This window comes from Poecile atricapillus, chromosome 2, assembly GCF_030490865.1.
Source record: "Poecile atricapillus isolate bPoeAtr1 chromosome 2, bPoeAtr1.hap1, whole genome shotgun sequence".
Classification (NCBI taxonomy): Eukaryota; Metazoa; Chordata; class Aves; order Passeriformes; family Paridae; genus Poecile; species Poecile atricapillus.
In genome coordinates, this window is record NC_081250.1 from 47,384,759 (window position 1) to 47,399,281 (window position 14,523).

At 46.1% G+C, this 14,523-nt stretch overlaps 1 protein-coding gene across 1 annotated transcript in view; it reads left to right on the plus strand.

Moving 5' to 3' along the window:
• The first annotated feature begins 12,803 nt into the window (after positions 1-12,803).
• Positions 12,804-14,523, plus strand: part of EEPD1 (endonuclease/exonuclease/phosphatase family domain containing 1) — a 62,170-nt gene continuing 60,450 nt past the window's right edge. Inside the window, exon 1 of the mRNA XM_058830294.1 lies at positions 12,804-13,971. Coding sequence (XP_058686277.1) covers positions 13,118-13,971 — 854 coding nt within the window. The 5' untranslated portion in view covers positions 12,804-13,117. The remainder of the gene's footprint in view (positions 13,972-14,523) is intronic.

Sequence of the window (14,523 nt, forward strand, 5' to 3'; positions counted from 1 at the left end):
GGACTGTCCCTGTGTAGAGCTTCTGTATTCTTTCAGCTGGATGCACTGACTGTATGTTTAGTCTCCCCTCAGTCTGACAGGCCACCAGTCTCCCAAAGGCACAAGGTTCTGAGCTATGTGGCTCAAGAAACAAGGTGCTGAGCATGAGCTGCTGCTCTCTAGACTCACTCCTGGTTATGCAGGCACAGCATCAGTTGCCAAGTCAGCTCTGAGCGCAACTACTCCCCGCAAAAAGATTGAAGTTCCTGCTCAGATGACTGCTAAGGTTAAATGGAGCGTGGCTGATAGCCCTGAGACCTCAGAAGAGCATGATCTGTTTCATCCCCATCACAGTTTTCATTATGAAACAACATTTCAGGGAACAAAATTATTTTGAAGTGATAGCTCAATTTGATTAGCTTCAACTAGCTTAGCAAACTGGAGGTGGGGGCATCTTAAGATTAAACACACTAAGTTTTTGTTTGCTGTTTGGCATAAGGCAAAAATAATGGTAACAGTTCCTCATTGGAAATCCAAATCCATCATTTAAACTTGTGTATATCTCATCTGAGTTCTGATATATTTTTCCTCCCCCTAGTCCTTTCCTGACATTTTAAAGCATTAAATGTTAATGTAATTAAGCTCTAATGTGACTGCAGCCTCTAAGAAACACAGCATGCATTTTTGTCATACTCAGAAAGTCTCACAGCACTGTGGGAGTTTATTCTTTTCTTTCAGTTTCCTCAAGTTTTGGAACCTCTGTTTCCAAAAGTGATGCCAGGGACCAGTACATGTGGCCTCAGCACATGCCTGGAGTGTGGCTATAGAATAAACTTTAAAATAAACATTTTAAACCTGAACACCTGACCAGAGTGTTATATCATATCATATAATATATCATATCATATCATATCATATCATATCATATCATATCATATCATATCATATCATATGCACTGAGCCCTGGGCTATCCTAATAATACAACTAGTGATAATAAATATGAAAAAATAATCAGAATTATTTTTTTCAGATGCTAACAAATACAATGACCATGAGTTAACAAGGACTGCTTCATGCAGTACTGGGCAGAACTATAATGTGACTTAAGTGTTTGATATCTTTCTTCTGAGGGATGGAAAACCCCATTTGCCGTGGCAGATGGAGATCCTTTTGTGGTGTTCTCTTCTGGGCCATGCTCTCCAGTGAAGAAAGTGTTTCTTTCCTGATTCAGAGATACCTGTCCCTTTCTGTTCCAATGTAGTACATCACACATCATGGTATTTGTGTTTGGGCCTTAAGAGAAGTTACGGGAAAACATTCTGGTTGTCAATTATGGTAACTTTTACAAAGTAGTTGGCTGAAGTTAAACCTTCCTATTATTGCTAGGGCTTCTAAGCACAAACATCCCCTTCACACAGTAATCATAGCAGCAAAAAGCCCTCCAACTTTTTAGTAAGGAAATGTTCTATTGTTTCAATTTGCTGTAATTAAAGCCTGCTCTTTGCATTAGAAAATCAAATTCCATTTGCAAGATGAATAATTCCCTTGAGTTCTCTTTGCTTCCATTGTTCTGAAGCAATCGAACTTCTCCCTATTTGGCTAAGGAAGCCCTGCAGGTTTTTTTTTCTCTCTTAAAATTAACCCCATATAACATGCAGAGTGACAGCAGAATAAGACCTCTGTGATGTTGCTGATTGCAAGCTGACTTGTCTCTCCTTTCCCAGAGAAGGTGCCTTGACTCCCTTGACTAGGGAGTCTCTCTGCTGGACCTTTTCAACAGAACTTTGATTCAGAACTTGTGGATTTTATTCTTACAGTATTAACAAACCACTGTATCCATTCCTGCAGAATCAGAAACAAATCTTAATTATTTGAGAGCAGATGGGTGAGGATTTTTCGCTTGTTTCTTTTTTTTTTTTTTATCCAGCTTAGATAACATATCTTCTTTAACTAAAAAAATCCCCCAAACCATACAGCTGTAAGCTACTTTGTAGTTTAAAATGGGACAGTTATCCCCACGGATCTGCAAAGATTGGATGTGAAATTATCAATGCCATACAATCCTCCTCTATTCCCTATTCTCTATTCTATATCTTTTCTCTCTCTCAATAACTGTGCTCTCTGCAGCTTCCCAAATTCTTCCCCAGCTCCTATTTATCATGGCAACAAGTCCAAGACCACAATTTTCTACAAAGCTGCAGAATAATTTAGGTTGAAAGGGAGATCATCTAGTCTGACCTGCGGGTCAAAGTTACTTGGGACCACATAGAGCTGCATTTCAAATATCTCCAAGGACGGCGATTCCTCATGTTCTCTGGACCCTTGCCCTTGGGCTGCACCACTGTCATGGGCATATTTGCAGGGGAAAGATCACTCAAGATTTTCTGCTGAAATATAATACCTTTCAAGAGTTTAATGTGATTTAAATTAGTTCTATTACTCTTAATAGCCAGGCCATGGTTAGCAGTAATTGATTTTCTCCTCTTGCATGCAGGCATAAGGGACTCTCCTCCATCTCAGCAATCCCAGCACTGAATTTGAACACAGCTTTAATGCTTCAGAGGCATAGGCAGGAGTCTCTTGTTTGCCTGGGAGAGCAAAAATGCTACAGCAGTGAGCTGGCACAGCCTTATGAGCAGAGCTGTGAAGAGGAGATAAAAGCAGGAGCATGCTGGGGTGCCCAGAGAAACCCTTGTGCCATCCCACGCTACCTCATGCAGCTCAGGCTTTGCTGCTGCTCCTCTGCCACTTCTAGCTCCAGGTCATAAACAGCTCCAAAGGCCAGGAGTGGGTGACAAGAGAAAGGTGAGTTGGTGGCACAGAATGTGGGAAGCAAAGCAAATGGTTTCTCCTGGACAATTTGCTACTCGATATTAAATGGACGTGAGTATAAGTCTCTTGTGGTGACATCATAGGAGTCAAGGAGATGAAAGATGAAGACACAGGCAACTGGGAAGACATTTTGGAGAGTGTTGGATCTCTTATCTGTGAGCAGCCTCTGTGCTTTGTCCAGAGATTAAAATATGTGAGCATTAAATATCTGACTATACAAAGTGACACACTATAATGAGTGAAGCCCCTTACAGCTGGTTCCTTTAACAACATAAATCAGTCAAATATTACAGGTTTTTCATGCTGTTTTGAAAAAAAAATTCCTTAGAATTTTGGGGTTTGTTTCTGTATTTTTTTAACAATGAGCTTAGAGCAATTGTTTGATATCACAGATGTCCAAAACTTTTAGCAAGAGCAACTATATTAATCAAGGAATTTTTGTTGGGATATTCCAATTTCCTGTTCTTTTTTTTTAAGCTTAATTTAACATTCAAAATCAAGATTATAGTTGACTTTTCATGGCATGTTCCAGCTCTGGAATCTGAAATGACTTGATGCAATGTTTTTGAGAATTTTGATTTAAAAATACGAGTTAGAGGAAGCACTGTGAAATTCTTGAATCATGTGAAAGAAACCTGTCTTGGCCTTTATATAACCAGATGTTTTTTATCATCTTCTGTTCGTGTGGGTTTGGCTTTTTTTTTTGGTTTGGGTTTTTTTGTTGTTCTTTCTTTTTGTGGTTTTTTTTTGGGGGGGGGGGTTTGCTTTTTGTGTTTTTTCTGGTTGTTATTTTGGTTTTGGTTGTTTGTTTTGGGTTTTTTTTGTTTATACTAACACCAATTCTTGTCTTGCCTTTTTGTTTTCATGCACCATGCCTGGTCTGATCTCCTGGGACTCTCTAACCCTTCCTGAAATCCAAGGGGGAGAATGTCCCCACCACTGCTGAGGAACTTGCAAACATTGCAGAGAATTTGTCTCTGGTATCCATTTTGACTTATGGTCCTGCAGTGAGTTGGTGGAATGTTTTTCCTGGGCAGTGCCCCCAACATTGTCCCTGCCACAGCCTCCACCCAGCAACACCAAATGAAATTCAGAGCTTAATGAAGGACAAACACAGTGCCTTCCTGATCCGAAGGATTTCTTCTCTAACAATGTTTCTTTCATGACTTGTTCTTGTGATACAGAGTTATCATTGTGCCTCAAACAATGACTAGCTTAAATCCAAAGGGAATCTGCAAGTTTGTGTCACCTTATCTAAAAGTATCGAGAACAAGAGAATACAGTCAGAGCAAAACTCCTTCCCCATTTCCTTTCAACCTATTGCAAAGGTGGCAAGAAGCCTCGAGTGTTTGTCTTTGGAAGAATCAGCTCTTTCAGACCCAGATGGTGTCAGGATCGATCGATGTGAATGCAGTTTAGTGTCCTTGCCAGCTCTCAGTTTGCATGGCTGCCTGTCTCAACAGCCCCTGTGAAGGCCACGTGCTGATACCCCTTCACATGGCGGGCAATCCCCCACTCTCCAGCTAGTCATAATCACACTAGAGAGGGCTGGACTCCACAAGGGCAGTGCAGATGGCAGATCCTCATGCACGCTGTGCAAACAGCAGGCTCAGATCCAAAGACCTCACAGAGCATCACCAGCAGCCATTAGAAACCTGCAACCTGATTGGTATGATGGATAATTACTGTGTTGAAGTTCTCTAAAATACATGGAGACCACTGCTGGTTCTCTTTTAACCTGCTTTTCTAAAACCATACTGTCCCACGCTAGTAGAAGTAACAATGGCAAGCAGTGAAATGCCATATAAAAAGCTGCAGGGGAAAAAATAAATAGTAGGAGTGAATGACTTGGTTTGGTGAAAATTAGTCTCCCCACCTGTGTGCAGTGTGGAGGTGACAGTGTATGTAACAACAACTGCTTGTATGACAGGTAAGTCATACCTGGCAAATCTAATGGTCTAAGAGGTGAACTGTGTGCAGGCAGCTTCACGACTTTGCCAAGGCAATGCTGGATGTCAGGCAGACCAAGGGAATTGGCATATCCAAAGTAGGTACCTGGCACTCTGAAGCCCAAGACACTAGCCCATGGAACAACACCATGGAGTCAGCCCTAAGTGTTAATCCTAAGTGTGGAGTGAGTTCTCATCCAGTTTGGGATGGCAATATGGTACATAAACTGAAGAAGCAGCAGTTGTCTTCCCAAAGATGTTTGATTGCCACAGTTTGCATGTGTGCATGCACAGTAAGAAACAGTCAGAGTCAGCAACAGGCACTTCTGGGATGGGCCTTAGTCAGCTTAAGTGAGTCATGGATGTCTCCAAGTTTGACTCCACTGAGCGTCCCGTCTTCCTTCTGTCCTGTATTAGGAGTCATGCAGGTGGGTTGCCAGCATTCCCTGATGTCACTTGGTAGGTATCAGGATAGAGATGCTCAGCCCCTTGCAGTGCCAGGTGACAAGAACATCCCCTGAGTCACAGGAGGAGCACCCCATGTCCCGTAGCTGCATAGGTTAAAGGAGACATACTCCATGACTAACACAGGAAGAATGTGGCTTGTTTACTGGCTGGCAAGAATGTGTGTGTGTGACATGGTTATATGTGGTGTGAAATCAGAATTAATCAACTGCATGCTTCAGAACACTTGGGAGAAGGATCACAACCAGATTTCAGGATAGCTAGCGAGATTACCCTTGAAGCAGGAGGTGCTGGAGCCATTCCTGAACCACAGCAAAGTCTAAGAATCCATCACAGGGAAAACAGACGTTCCACAATACCCAGAACAGGGTTTGCAGAGAAATGACAGCCAACCAATATGTGCTGTGTTGTTTTTGTGGTGACTCATGGTGGTGAGAACACACCAGGTGAGCAGGAATGAACGGCCTGCAGAGTGTGGGGAACTCATGCTCTGACATAATGCCAAAGCTTTTGAAATGTGGCAACAGCTATTTTTCCTCATGTCTCTTCAAACTTTGGAAAAGTCTCTCCAAAACATATGTTATTTGGTTGGAACAAGGTTTGGAGCTCTGGATGTGACCTCAGACAAAACTTTACACACAGTAAAAAGAATACTCCAACATCTTATGTACTTTAAGCCCTTATTTAGGCAGCAAATTCTTCCCCCCAGACTATGCAAGCTTCATTCCTGCCCAACAGAACTTCATAGTTCCTGTGTTTCCAATTATTAGAGCATATATTACTTGGCATAAGCAAGGACTGGGATCTAGCCTTAAAACAGTAAGCACTTCAGGGCTGTGGGGTTTGTTTTGGAAGATCTCTTTGGCTTTTGCAATGTGTATAACATCTGGCAGCAATTCACCAATACTTTGGCATGGTGACTCTAAGCACCATGCTCTTGACTGCAACTGTGTCAATGCATAGCTATCTTCCTAATCATGGTGTTGGGATTCATGAGATAAGCTAGAAACAGACTTTTGTTCCTACTCAATGGGCCACCCTACTGACTCTTATTTATATTTTTGAGCCTTTCCTGCCCCATCTGTGGCTCAGGTATTCTCAGTTTGAATGGATGATGTTGATTTCTCCTCCCTAGGTCTCTACCAAAATTCATCTCATCAGTTTTGGAATGTCCTTCTGACCTGTGCAGACTGTTTTGAATTTTGATCCTACCCACTCAAGTCCTTGCAGGCTTTCTGACTCCACCCACAAGCTTTGTAGGTATATGCTCTTCCACACCCTCTGTCATTAATCAGCTGTTTCTGTCCTATCCTTCAAGTCAGTCATCCCATCAAAGAAAAAAGTGAGTTTGGTATAGCCATGCTGGTAGGGATTTTTGAACATCTAATTACCTTCCAAGAACTTAAAAACCTTATTTGTGCCAGGGTCTTTCCAGGGATCAAAGCTAGGTTTAATGGGTCCTTCAGTTTGGTTTTAATTAGCTTAGTGCTGTTCAGTTCCAGGTGCTCAGGGGCTTGCTTGTCCTCTACTGGTCCAGTATTGCTCAGATGCTCTGCAGCCCATTCCCCAGATGCTGCTGACCTGAGCTCACCTGTCTCCTCCAAGCAGCCATCCTACAAGGACCTGTTCCTAGAGGAAGAACTCTATACTGTCCTGCTGTTCTTCCTCCTTCATGCTTTCATTTCAATAAACCTGGCTCTGACATGGAGAATCACACCAACAGTACAGGCAACTCCTGCTCACCTAAATCAGCAGAGCAGCCTTTTGAATCTTTCTGGTCATTTTCCTTTGTCTTCATGGGAATTGGAGCAAACCTTCACTGAAGGTGTTGTAATAACTAGGCAACTTGTGCTGCTTGTCAGGGAGGCTCCTCAGAGACGTTCAAAGTCTGCTGGGAGTGGTTGAAGCCATTAAACCATTTTAATTGTTGGTGCAGGACTTGAAATGGGAGAGACAGATTTTCTCAAGAGAGCATTGCAGAGATGCTCATTTACGCAATGTACTATGTTTTGTATGAAAAGTCTTAATCAAAACATTTTCTGTTTCATAAACCAATGACCTGATCCTCAAAAGAGCTCTGGTTTTATACTGGGGCTCTGTCCTCTGCAGATCTCCTCTGAGAATTTGGGACTAAGGGAAAATTTGACTGTACTTTGTGGTTTATTTTCTTCTTAGCAAACAGAAGTTTATACATGAAGGGGAAAAGACAGGGAACAAACATGGCACAAGTAAACCACACAGAGACCTGACTGACCCCTCCTTATATCTGAGAAAATTAGGAAAATTAAGAGCCTGGGTTTTGCCTATTTGAATAATTTTAGGGTCTGAAATACAACTGTTCAAGGAGTAGAGACTAACTTCTTATGTTTTTATAACAAAAAAAACTCACCACCAAACCCAAAAAACGAACTAAAAGCAAACCCCCCAAACAGCAGAAGTTATAAGTAATATATAATTCTGGGCAGAATTGCAGTGGCTTCTACAGTAACTGCAGAATCACCGAGTTAAAAAGCTGCATGCATGAGTTAACTAATGTTCACAAAACTCTTTGAAAAGTAAAACATAGACATGAAATGGATTTTTTACACATTTCTCTAAAATCTGTTAGCAAGAAAATTAATTATGGTAACCTAGTAACAAAAAGTAAAGGACTTAAATTAAATAAAATTACAAATTATGCAAAACAGTAATTTATTCAGTTGAGAGGCTGGCAGTCCAACTGCTGATGACCGAAGTGCTGTGTGAAGTGACAGAAGCTATACTGAACAACCCTTTCCAGCATATTGGTTTATTTTTCCTCTTCTCCTGCTTGGTCGTCAAGGTGCCTAAAATCTCATTGCCTGTATCTTTTCCACAAAAATCCACTTGATGTTTGCCTTTGGGTGGAACCACAGAAAGCTTGCCCTGGGTGAGAGCTTAGGCACCTGGCTCACGAGTCACCAATTCTGAGTCTCCCCCATGCCAGATTCAAACAGCAGTGATTTGTGGGCGTTTTTACTGGAGGCTTGATGGACTAAACCTCAAAGAAAACAATAGCTGGGTCACAGCTCCACCACATCCCGTGTTTCTCACCTGGGAAGTTCAGGAGATGCCACCACTGGAGGCCTGGAGTAGGCAAGCTCCCGTAAGCGTTGCCTCGATGTGTCAGCCTGGGGTCAAGGAAGGACTAGATTCTTTTAGTTCTTCTCTATCCTTGTGACCCAAGGGGCATCTGAGTCACCTCAGATATGGGGCCTGAGAATCAAATCCCCCTTGCCATCTACAGAAACTGGAAAATGCATCCCATGCTCTGCTGGGGAGTATCTTCTCTAGCTTGGGCTTCTCTTGTTTCCCTCTAGGATGAACTGTCCTACTGTGCACTCGTGAGCTACTGGTTGAGATCTCCTGTGGAAGGGAGAGGTCTGGGTTTCAAACTCAACCCCAAGGCAAGTGAAGCCCTAATCAAGGTATGAGGATGACTCACTTCTGCTCACCCTTCTGACTGTATTTCTCTGTAGGATGTGACACCCGTAACCTGGCAACACAGCAGTGGTGACATCACTTTTTTTTTGCAACAAGTTAGGCAGCTATATAGAATGCCTTACAGGAAAAAGAGCTCACATCATAGACACTGGATTCCCAAGGAAAAGCTCACGTGATTGTGTGCTCTGCTACTCTGCCCCTCATCCCTTCCCCAAGGATTTTATTAGAGTGGGCTAATTTCAAGCAGATTTGACAAAGGTTAAATGTCTCAAAAATAAAAAGTTTCTAAAAGAGCCACAAATATTGATAGACATGTAGAACAGAGATATCCAGATTAGTGACCCCACTGAGAGACTAATGGAGACTCAGTGCTATTAATAAAGACCAGAAAATTGAAAAAGGAAAGAGCCATCAAGAATCAGACTTTGTAAGTCCCACTGCTCATGAAACTGTTAACTCCTACTTGTTATTACTTGTCTCCATAAAAACACTGCCTGTCTTCTCCCTCGGGCATCTGTTGCAAGTGTTACTGAAGATGTCCTTGTAGAAAGAAAACAATTATTTTAATGCCTCCTTTAAATAAGAATATAGGCACTGCAGTTGCCTTTTCGAGCCCTTGCCCGTTAAGAGCCCAGTGCAGCAGGTCTGAAAACACTGGCCTTAAAAGCCTGATTGCCAAGGCCCCCAAGGCTGTGTGAGAGCTGGAAAAGGCGCTACTATCACATGGTGGGCTGGGAGGAACTGCAGTTTCTGCCTGAAGACTGAAGGTAAACTCTCTGTTTTTCTGTTGAGTAACATCTTCTGGCTCCTTCTGTCTCTCATCGTAAAATGCAGTTTATTTGTTTAGAGCCTCTGCAGTGTAGATGAGGGATGTTAAAAAGTGTAACAATAGATTAATAGATTCTTTTAGGGCCATCTTAAAATGCTAAGAAGTTAGCCTTTAAAATCTATTGGCCTGTAGGCTGACTTTTTGCATCAATTATGCCGAAAGACATTGTTCACCAGTACCTGCTCCCACTCCATCAGGTTCAAGCACTTCCATATCATCCTTCAACATTGCATTTATATGCCTGAAGTACTGCAGAAACTCCTTCAGATGGAAAAGATTTGGTTTTGTTCTTTCCTCTTTGAAAAGTTCCTGCAGGGGAGAGGCATCTGAGACCTCCAGAGCTGGCAAGCAGGTGACACAACCCTTCCCCTGCGTTTCTCATGTGGCCAGCTGCTTGCCCTGGTGCCACTCAGCTGCCCATAAACCTCTTTTACTACCAGTTTAGGGGTACAGTATGTGAGATGTTCAGTTTAGGAGTGCTGTAGAAAGTGGCAAAGCAAGTCCAAGATCAACAAACGGCCACTGGGCAATGATAAAACCATTGTTCTCCAAAGCTCCTTGCTTTGCAACACTGTCCAGAGAAACACAAAAAGACACACACCCTCAGAGCAGTGAAACTCAATTTTGCTGTCACTGAGAGGTTTCTAAGCCAGCCCTGGCCAGCAGCCAGCTGCTCAGTAGGCAGCAAGCTGCGGATCCTGAGGAATAAGCCACCCACGGTGTCTCAGAGCCCTCTAAACCTGTTGGGGCTGACAGAGATTCAGGAATCCTGGATTCATGGCCCCTTGCCAGGATAGGCGCCAAGCAGACCAGGGAGGCTACCTGCCAGCCAGTGATCACCAGGAGACCACGATCAATCCATTCCTTCTTGAGTAAATTTACATACACCGAGCTCAGGATTGGATCAAAGATAAAATCTAGTATCTACTTGGGTTTCACGAGATTTATTTTCTCTTGCCTACACTGGCTGTCAATAATTTTGCCATTGTTTTTTCAATAATTTACTGACTGAACTTAATCTTTATCTTTCTCAGATTAATGGATTGCCTAACACTGATGTCAGACCAGTTGATTAATCTTTTTTTTGTTTGTTTATTTTCTGTTTAACTTTTCAAGATATGAACAAACCCCGTATCCTTTCACATCTTTTGATGCTTTCCTGAAATGTGCCAAAGGTTGACTCAGATCTCAGCAAGCTTCCTATAACTATCAACAAGAGCAAAAAATGCACATATGGGGGTATGGGGCTAATGGAATGATAACCCCCTCATTGTCCCCCCCCTGCATTTCACATTAGCATGAGGTCATACTCAGGATTAGGTGATGGGACACTTGTTGCAGCCCTCTGAGCTCTGCTTCCTCAGCTGTATCTAGTCTCACAGGTTATTTTGGTGCTGGAGACACCAAAATTTTGGAAAATTCAAGAAATGTTGAGTAGTTGCTGTCAACAAAAACTGCTGGACAAAAGGGACATCTGCTTTCTTTCTGAAGATGCTCCTGCCTTTTTTTCTGAAACACAGAAAACCTAGTGCTGCAGTGTAGGTGATGCCTCAGATGGATTTTGGGGCTTTTCAGCTTCAAAACTTAGCCAATAAGCCTGGATCAATGCATTGCAACCTGCTGCAGGAAGCAAAAGAGTGTGTTCTCCATTGAGACAACAGCTTGTGGAGCTATTACTGTAATGATACTGCCTCGTAAAGAATACTCATTTCAATGGTTAATTGCTTCCAGCTCTGTGCTGGTATGGTCCCAGCCGGAGCAGGCCCAGCGTGACTTCTGCTGCATTGGCCGCTGCTATCGCAGCGCACAGAGCACTCTCCAGCAGACAGGGAAGCATTTAATCACCTAAGCGAGCACTTTCTCTGCTCCAGCAGTCAGCAGAGAGCCAATGCCCTAATGCAGCCAGTGCCCTAATGCAGCCAGTGCCGTTCCCGTAACGAGAATTTGCTAGCTCCAGTGCTCAGGAGAACAGAAGGGAAATGTGTGATGCACAGCAGAGGATCCAGAGCCACTGTTAAAGCTCCCATGAGGTCTGAGAGCCTGGTAAAGCCTACTGCAGCCTGCACTCCCTTAAGCACATCACATTCTCCTTCCCAAAGAAGCTGAATAAATTTAACTTTTTATATCAGGTGGACCCAAATAATTTCCATTGGCTTGCCATGAAAAGTACGTGCACAAGCTGCTATTGCAAGTGGTTTCATTTTCGTTAGAGGGCCAACCAAGAGTCTTGATGTTGAAAATACACATGTGCCATATTCTGTGCAGCTAAAAGAAATCCATAGAGAGAGACTGTCAGCACAAGGCAGCATCAGGGTGCATAGCTGACATCTGCAATCATATGTTTGCTCTTTCTTCCAATTCCCCCTTCTTTTCAATTACACCCACCAATTATATTTCGATTCATTGACATTGCAGTCACTCCTGTGTGGGCACAGTCAAGCTAGTTTCAAATGAGCTAATTTGGCTACAGATAGCATTGCAGACAATGCAGCATGGGACTGGATGCAGTAGAAACGGGGTAAATATTTCAGTGGCTTCACCAAAATGGGCAGTGGTGGGCTGCTGTGTCTCTCAGGGCATGAACAAACTATGTGAAATCTAGCCGAGGCACACGGGCAATACATAGCCAGGATTTCGGAACAGAACGAGGTTACTCTTAGGGAAGGGCTAAGAATGCTGCAGACCACCACCCCGGCTGAGACAGACCTAGTATACAGACCTAAAGTGTCCAAAAGCATCATTCTGGAGAGAGTTTCAGTTTGTTCAGCACTCTCGCAATTGCTTGAGATGTTTAAAAAAAAAAACAAACAAACAAAAACAACCCTGCAGACTTTACCCCGATGTATAAAAGCATAGTGCCAGCAGGAGCACAGAACCAGTGGAGATGACTGATGGGGCTTCCACGAGGTCTGAAAACACACCTATGCCCCACCAGCTGCAGATAGACGAGCTCAGAGAACTCCTGGGACAGTAACGCTGCAGGGAGCGTCTAAACACCTGAGACCTCAGCGTCTTTCACCTGGGGCCGGAAAAACCCTGCCCTCAGCGGCCAGGCGACAGCACCGGGGCCGTTCTTAGTCCCGCTGCGCCCAGGCGGGAAGGAGGAGGTCACTCCTCCTCCTCCTGCTCGCCCCCGGCGGGCGCTGGCGCGGTGTCCCGGTGGCGGAGGGCCGGGCCGGTGCCCGCGGGGCTCGGGCGGGGGCGGGCGCGGCGCGGGTGCCGCCCGGGGGGCGGTGGCGGCGGCGGCGGCCCCGCCTCGCCCGGCCGAGGGGCGGGGGCTCCCGCAGAGCTACTACTACCGCGGCGGGGCGCGGGGCAGCGGCGAGCGCTGGGGCCGGAGCGGGGCCGGCCGGGTTGCGGAGGCTCCTCCGGCGCCGGGGAGCGGCGGTGCCCGAGGAGAAAGAGGAGGAAAGGCGCGGGGGCCCCTCGGCGGGGCGCAGGGTTCCGCTGAGCGGGCGTGTGCGGCGGCCGGGGTCTGTCGGCAGCTGCCCCGCCGCCGCCCGCTCCTTGCCGGCCTCCCGCCGAGGTCCATGAGTCGCGGGCGGGCAGCGCACCGCGCCCGCTCCCCCGGCTCCGGCAGCGGCCCGTGGCGGCGGTGAGATGGGGGGCAGCCTGGGCTGCCACCGCTCCATCCCCCGCGACCCGGCCGACCTGTGCCACAGCCGCAAGTTCAGCGCGGCGTGCAACTTCAGCAACATCCTCGTCAACCAGGAGAGGCTCAACATCAACACGGCCACGGAGGAGGAGCTGATGACCCTGCCCGGGGTCACCCGAGTGGTGGCCCAGAACATCGTGGAGTACCGCGAGTACATCGGCGGCTTCAAGAAAGTGGAGGACCTGGCGCTGGTGAGCGGGGTGGGGGCGGCCAAGCTGGAGCAGGTGAAGTTCGAGATCTGCGTGAGCAGCAAGGGCAGCTCGGCGCAGCACTCGCCCAGCTCCCTGCGCAAGGACCCGGCCTCTGAGCACCACCTGTCCGCCACCAAGATCAACATCAATACCGCCACCCCGGCACAGCTCATGAGCATCCGTGGCATCACTGAGAAGATCGCCAACAGCATCGTGGACTACCGTAAAGAGCACGGGCCCTTCAAAAGTATCGAGGACCTGGTGAGGATGGACTGCATCAATTCCTCCTTTCTGGACAAAATCAGGCACCAGATTTTTGCAGAGCGCTCCAGGCCCCCTTCAACAAACACCAATGGTGGCCTCAACTTCATGACCAAGCCTCACCCCAGCCCCACCTCTCTAAGCCTCCAGAGCGAGGACTTGGACTTTCCTCCGGGGGGTCCAACCCAGATCATATCCACTCGCCCCTCTGTGGAGATGTTTGGGGGGGTGAGAGATGGCAGACCCGTCTTAAGGGTGGCTACGTGGAACCTGCAAAGCTGCTCCATCGAGAAGGCCAACAACCCAGGCGTGCGGGAGGTCGTGTGCATGACGCTGCTGGAGAACAGGTAAGAGGCAGCACCTGATCTGCAGGCCCAGCTCCACACAGGATTGATTGTAGGCTCATGCCTTTGAGGTTTGGGCGCTGTGGAGTCTTGCTGTGTGATCCTAGTGGGACTCACTCTTTCCCAGGATTACTAAATGTTTCCCACTTCTTGCATGAAACCCTGTTTGAGTCATAACTGGGGCTGTAGTGGCTGTCCCTCCATCAAGCTGCTGTAAGCCTCGATAGGCAGTGGAGCTCCTGAGGAGGTGTGTGTGTGCGTGTGTGTGTACACACAGCTGTGCAGGGGACTCTGGGCTGTTACAGTCGGTCTCCTCAGGCCTGTTAATGGTTGGTCAAGGATTGTTTCTCCATTAAGAGCTGCCTTTCCTGCCAGAAGCTGGGGAGCAGTAGCAGGGGAAGGGCTGTGTAACAGGTGTGGAATGCCACAGCTCGTCCCGCAAGGGTGACACAGCTTGTTAATGAGTGGTCATGGGGCACCTGAGCTGGAGGGACTGCTCATCCTTGGTGGGGTGAGACATGGAGCACCTGCCTGGGGATGCAGTGCTGTCCTTGT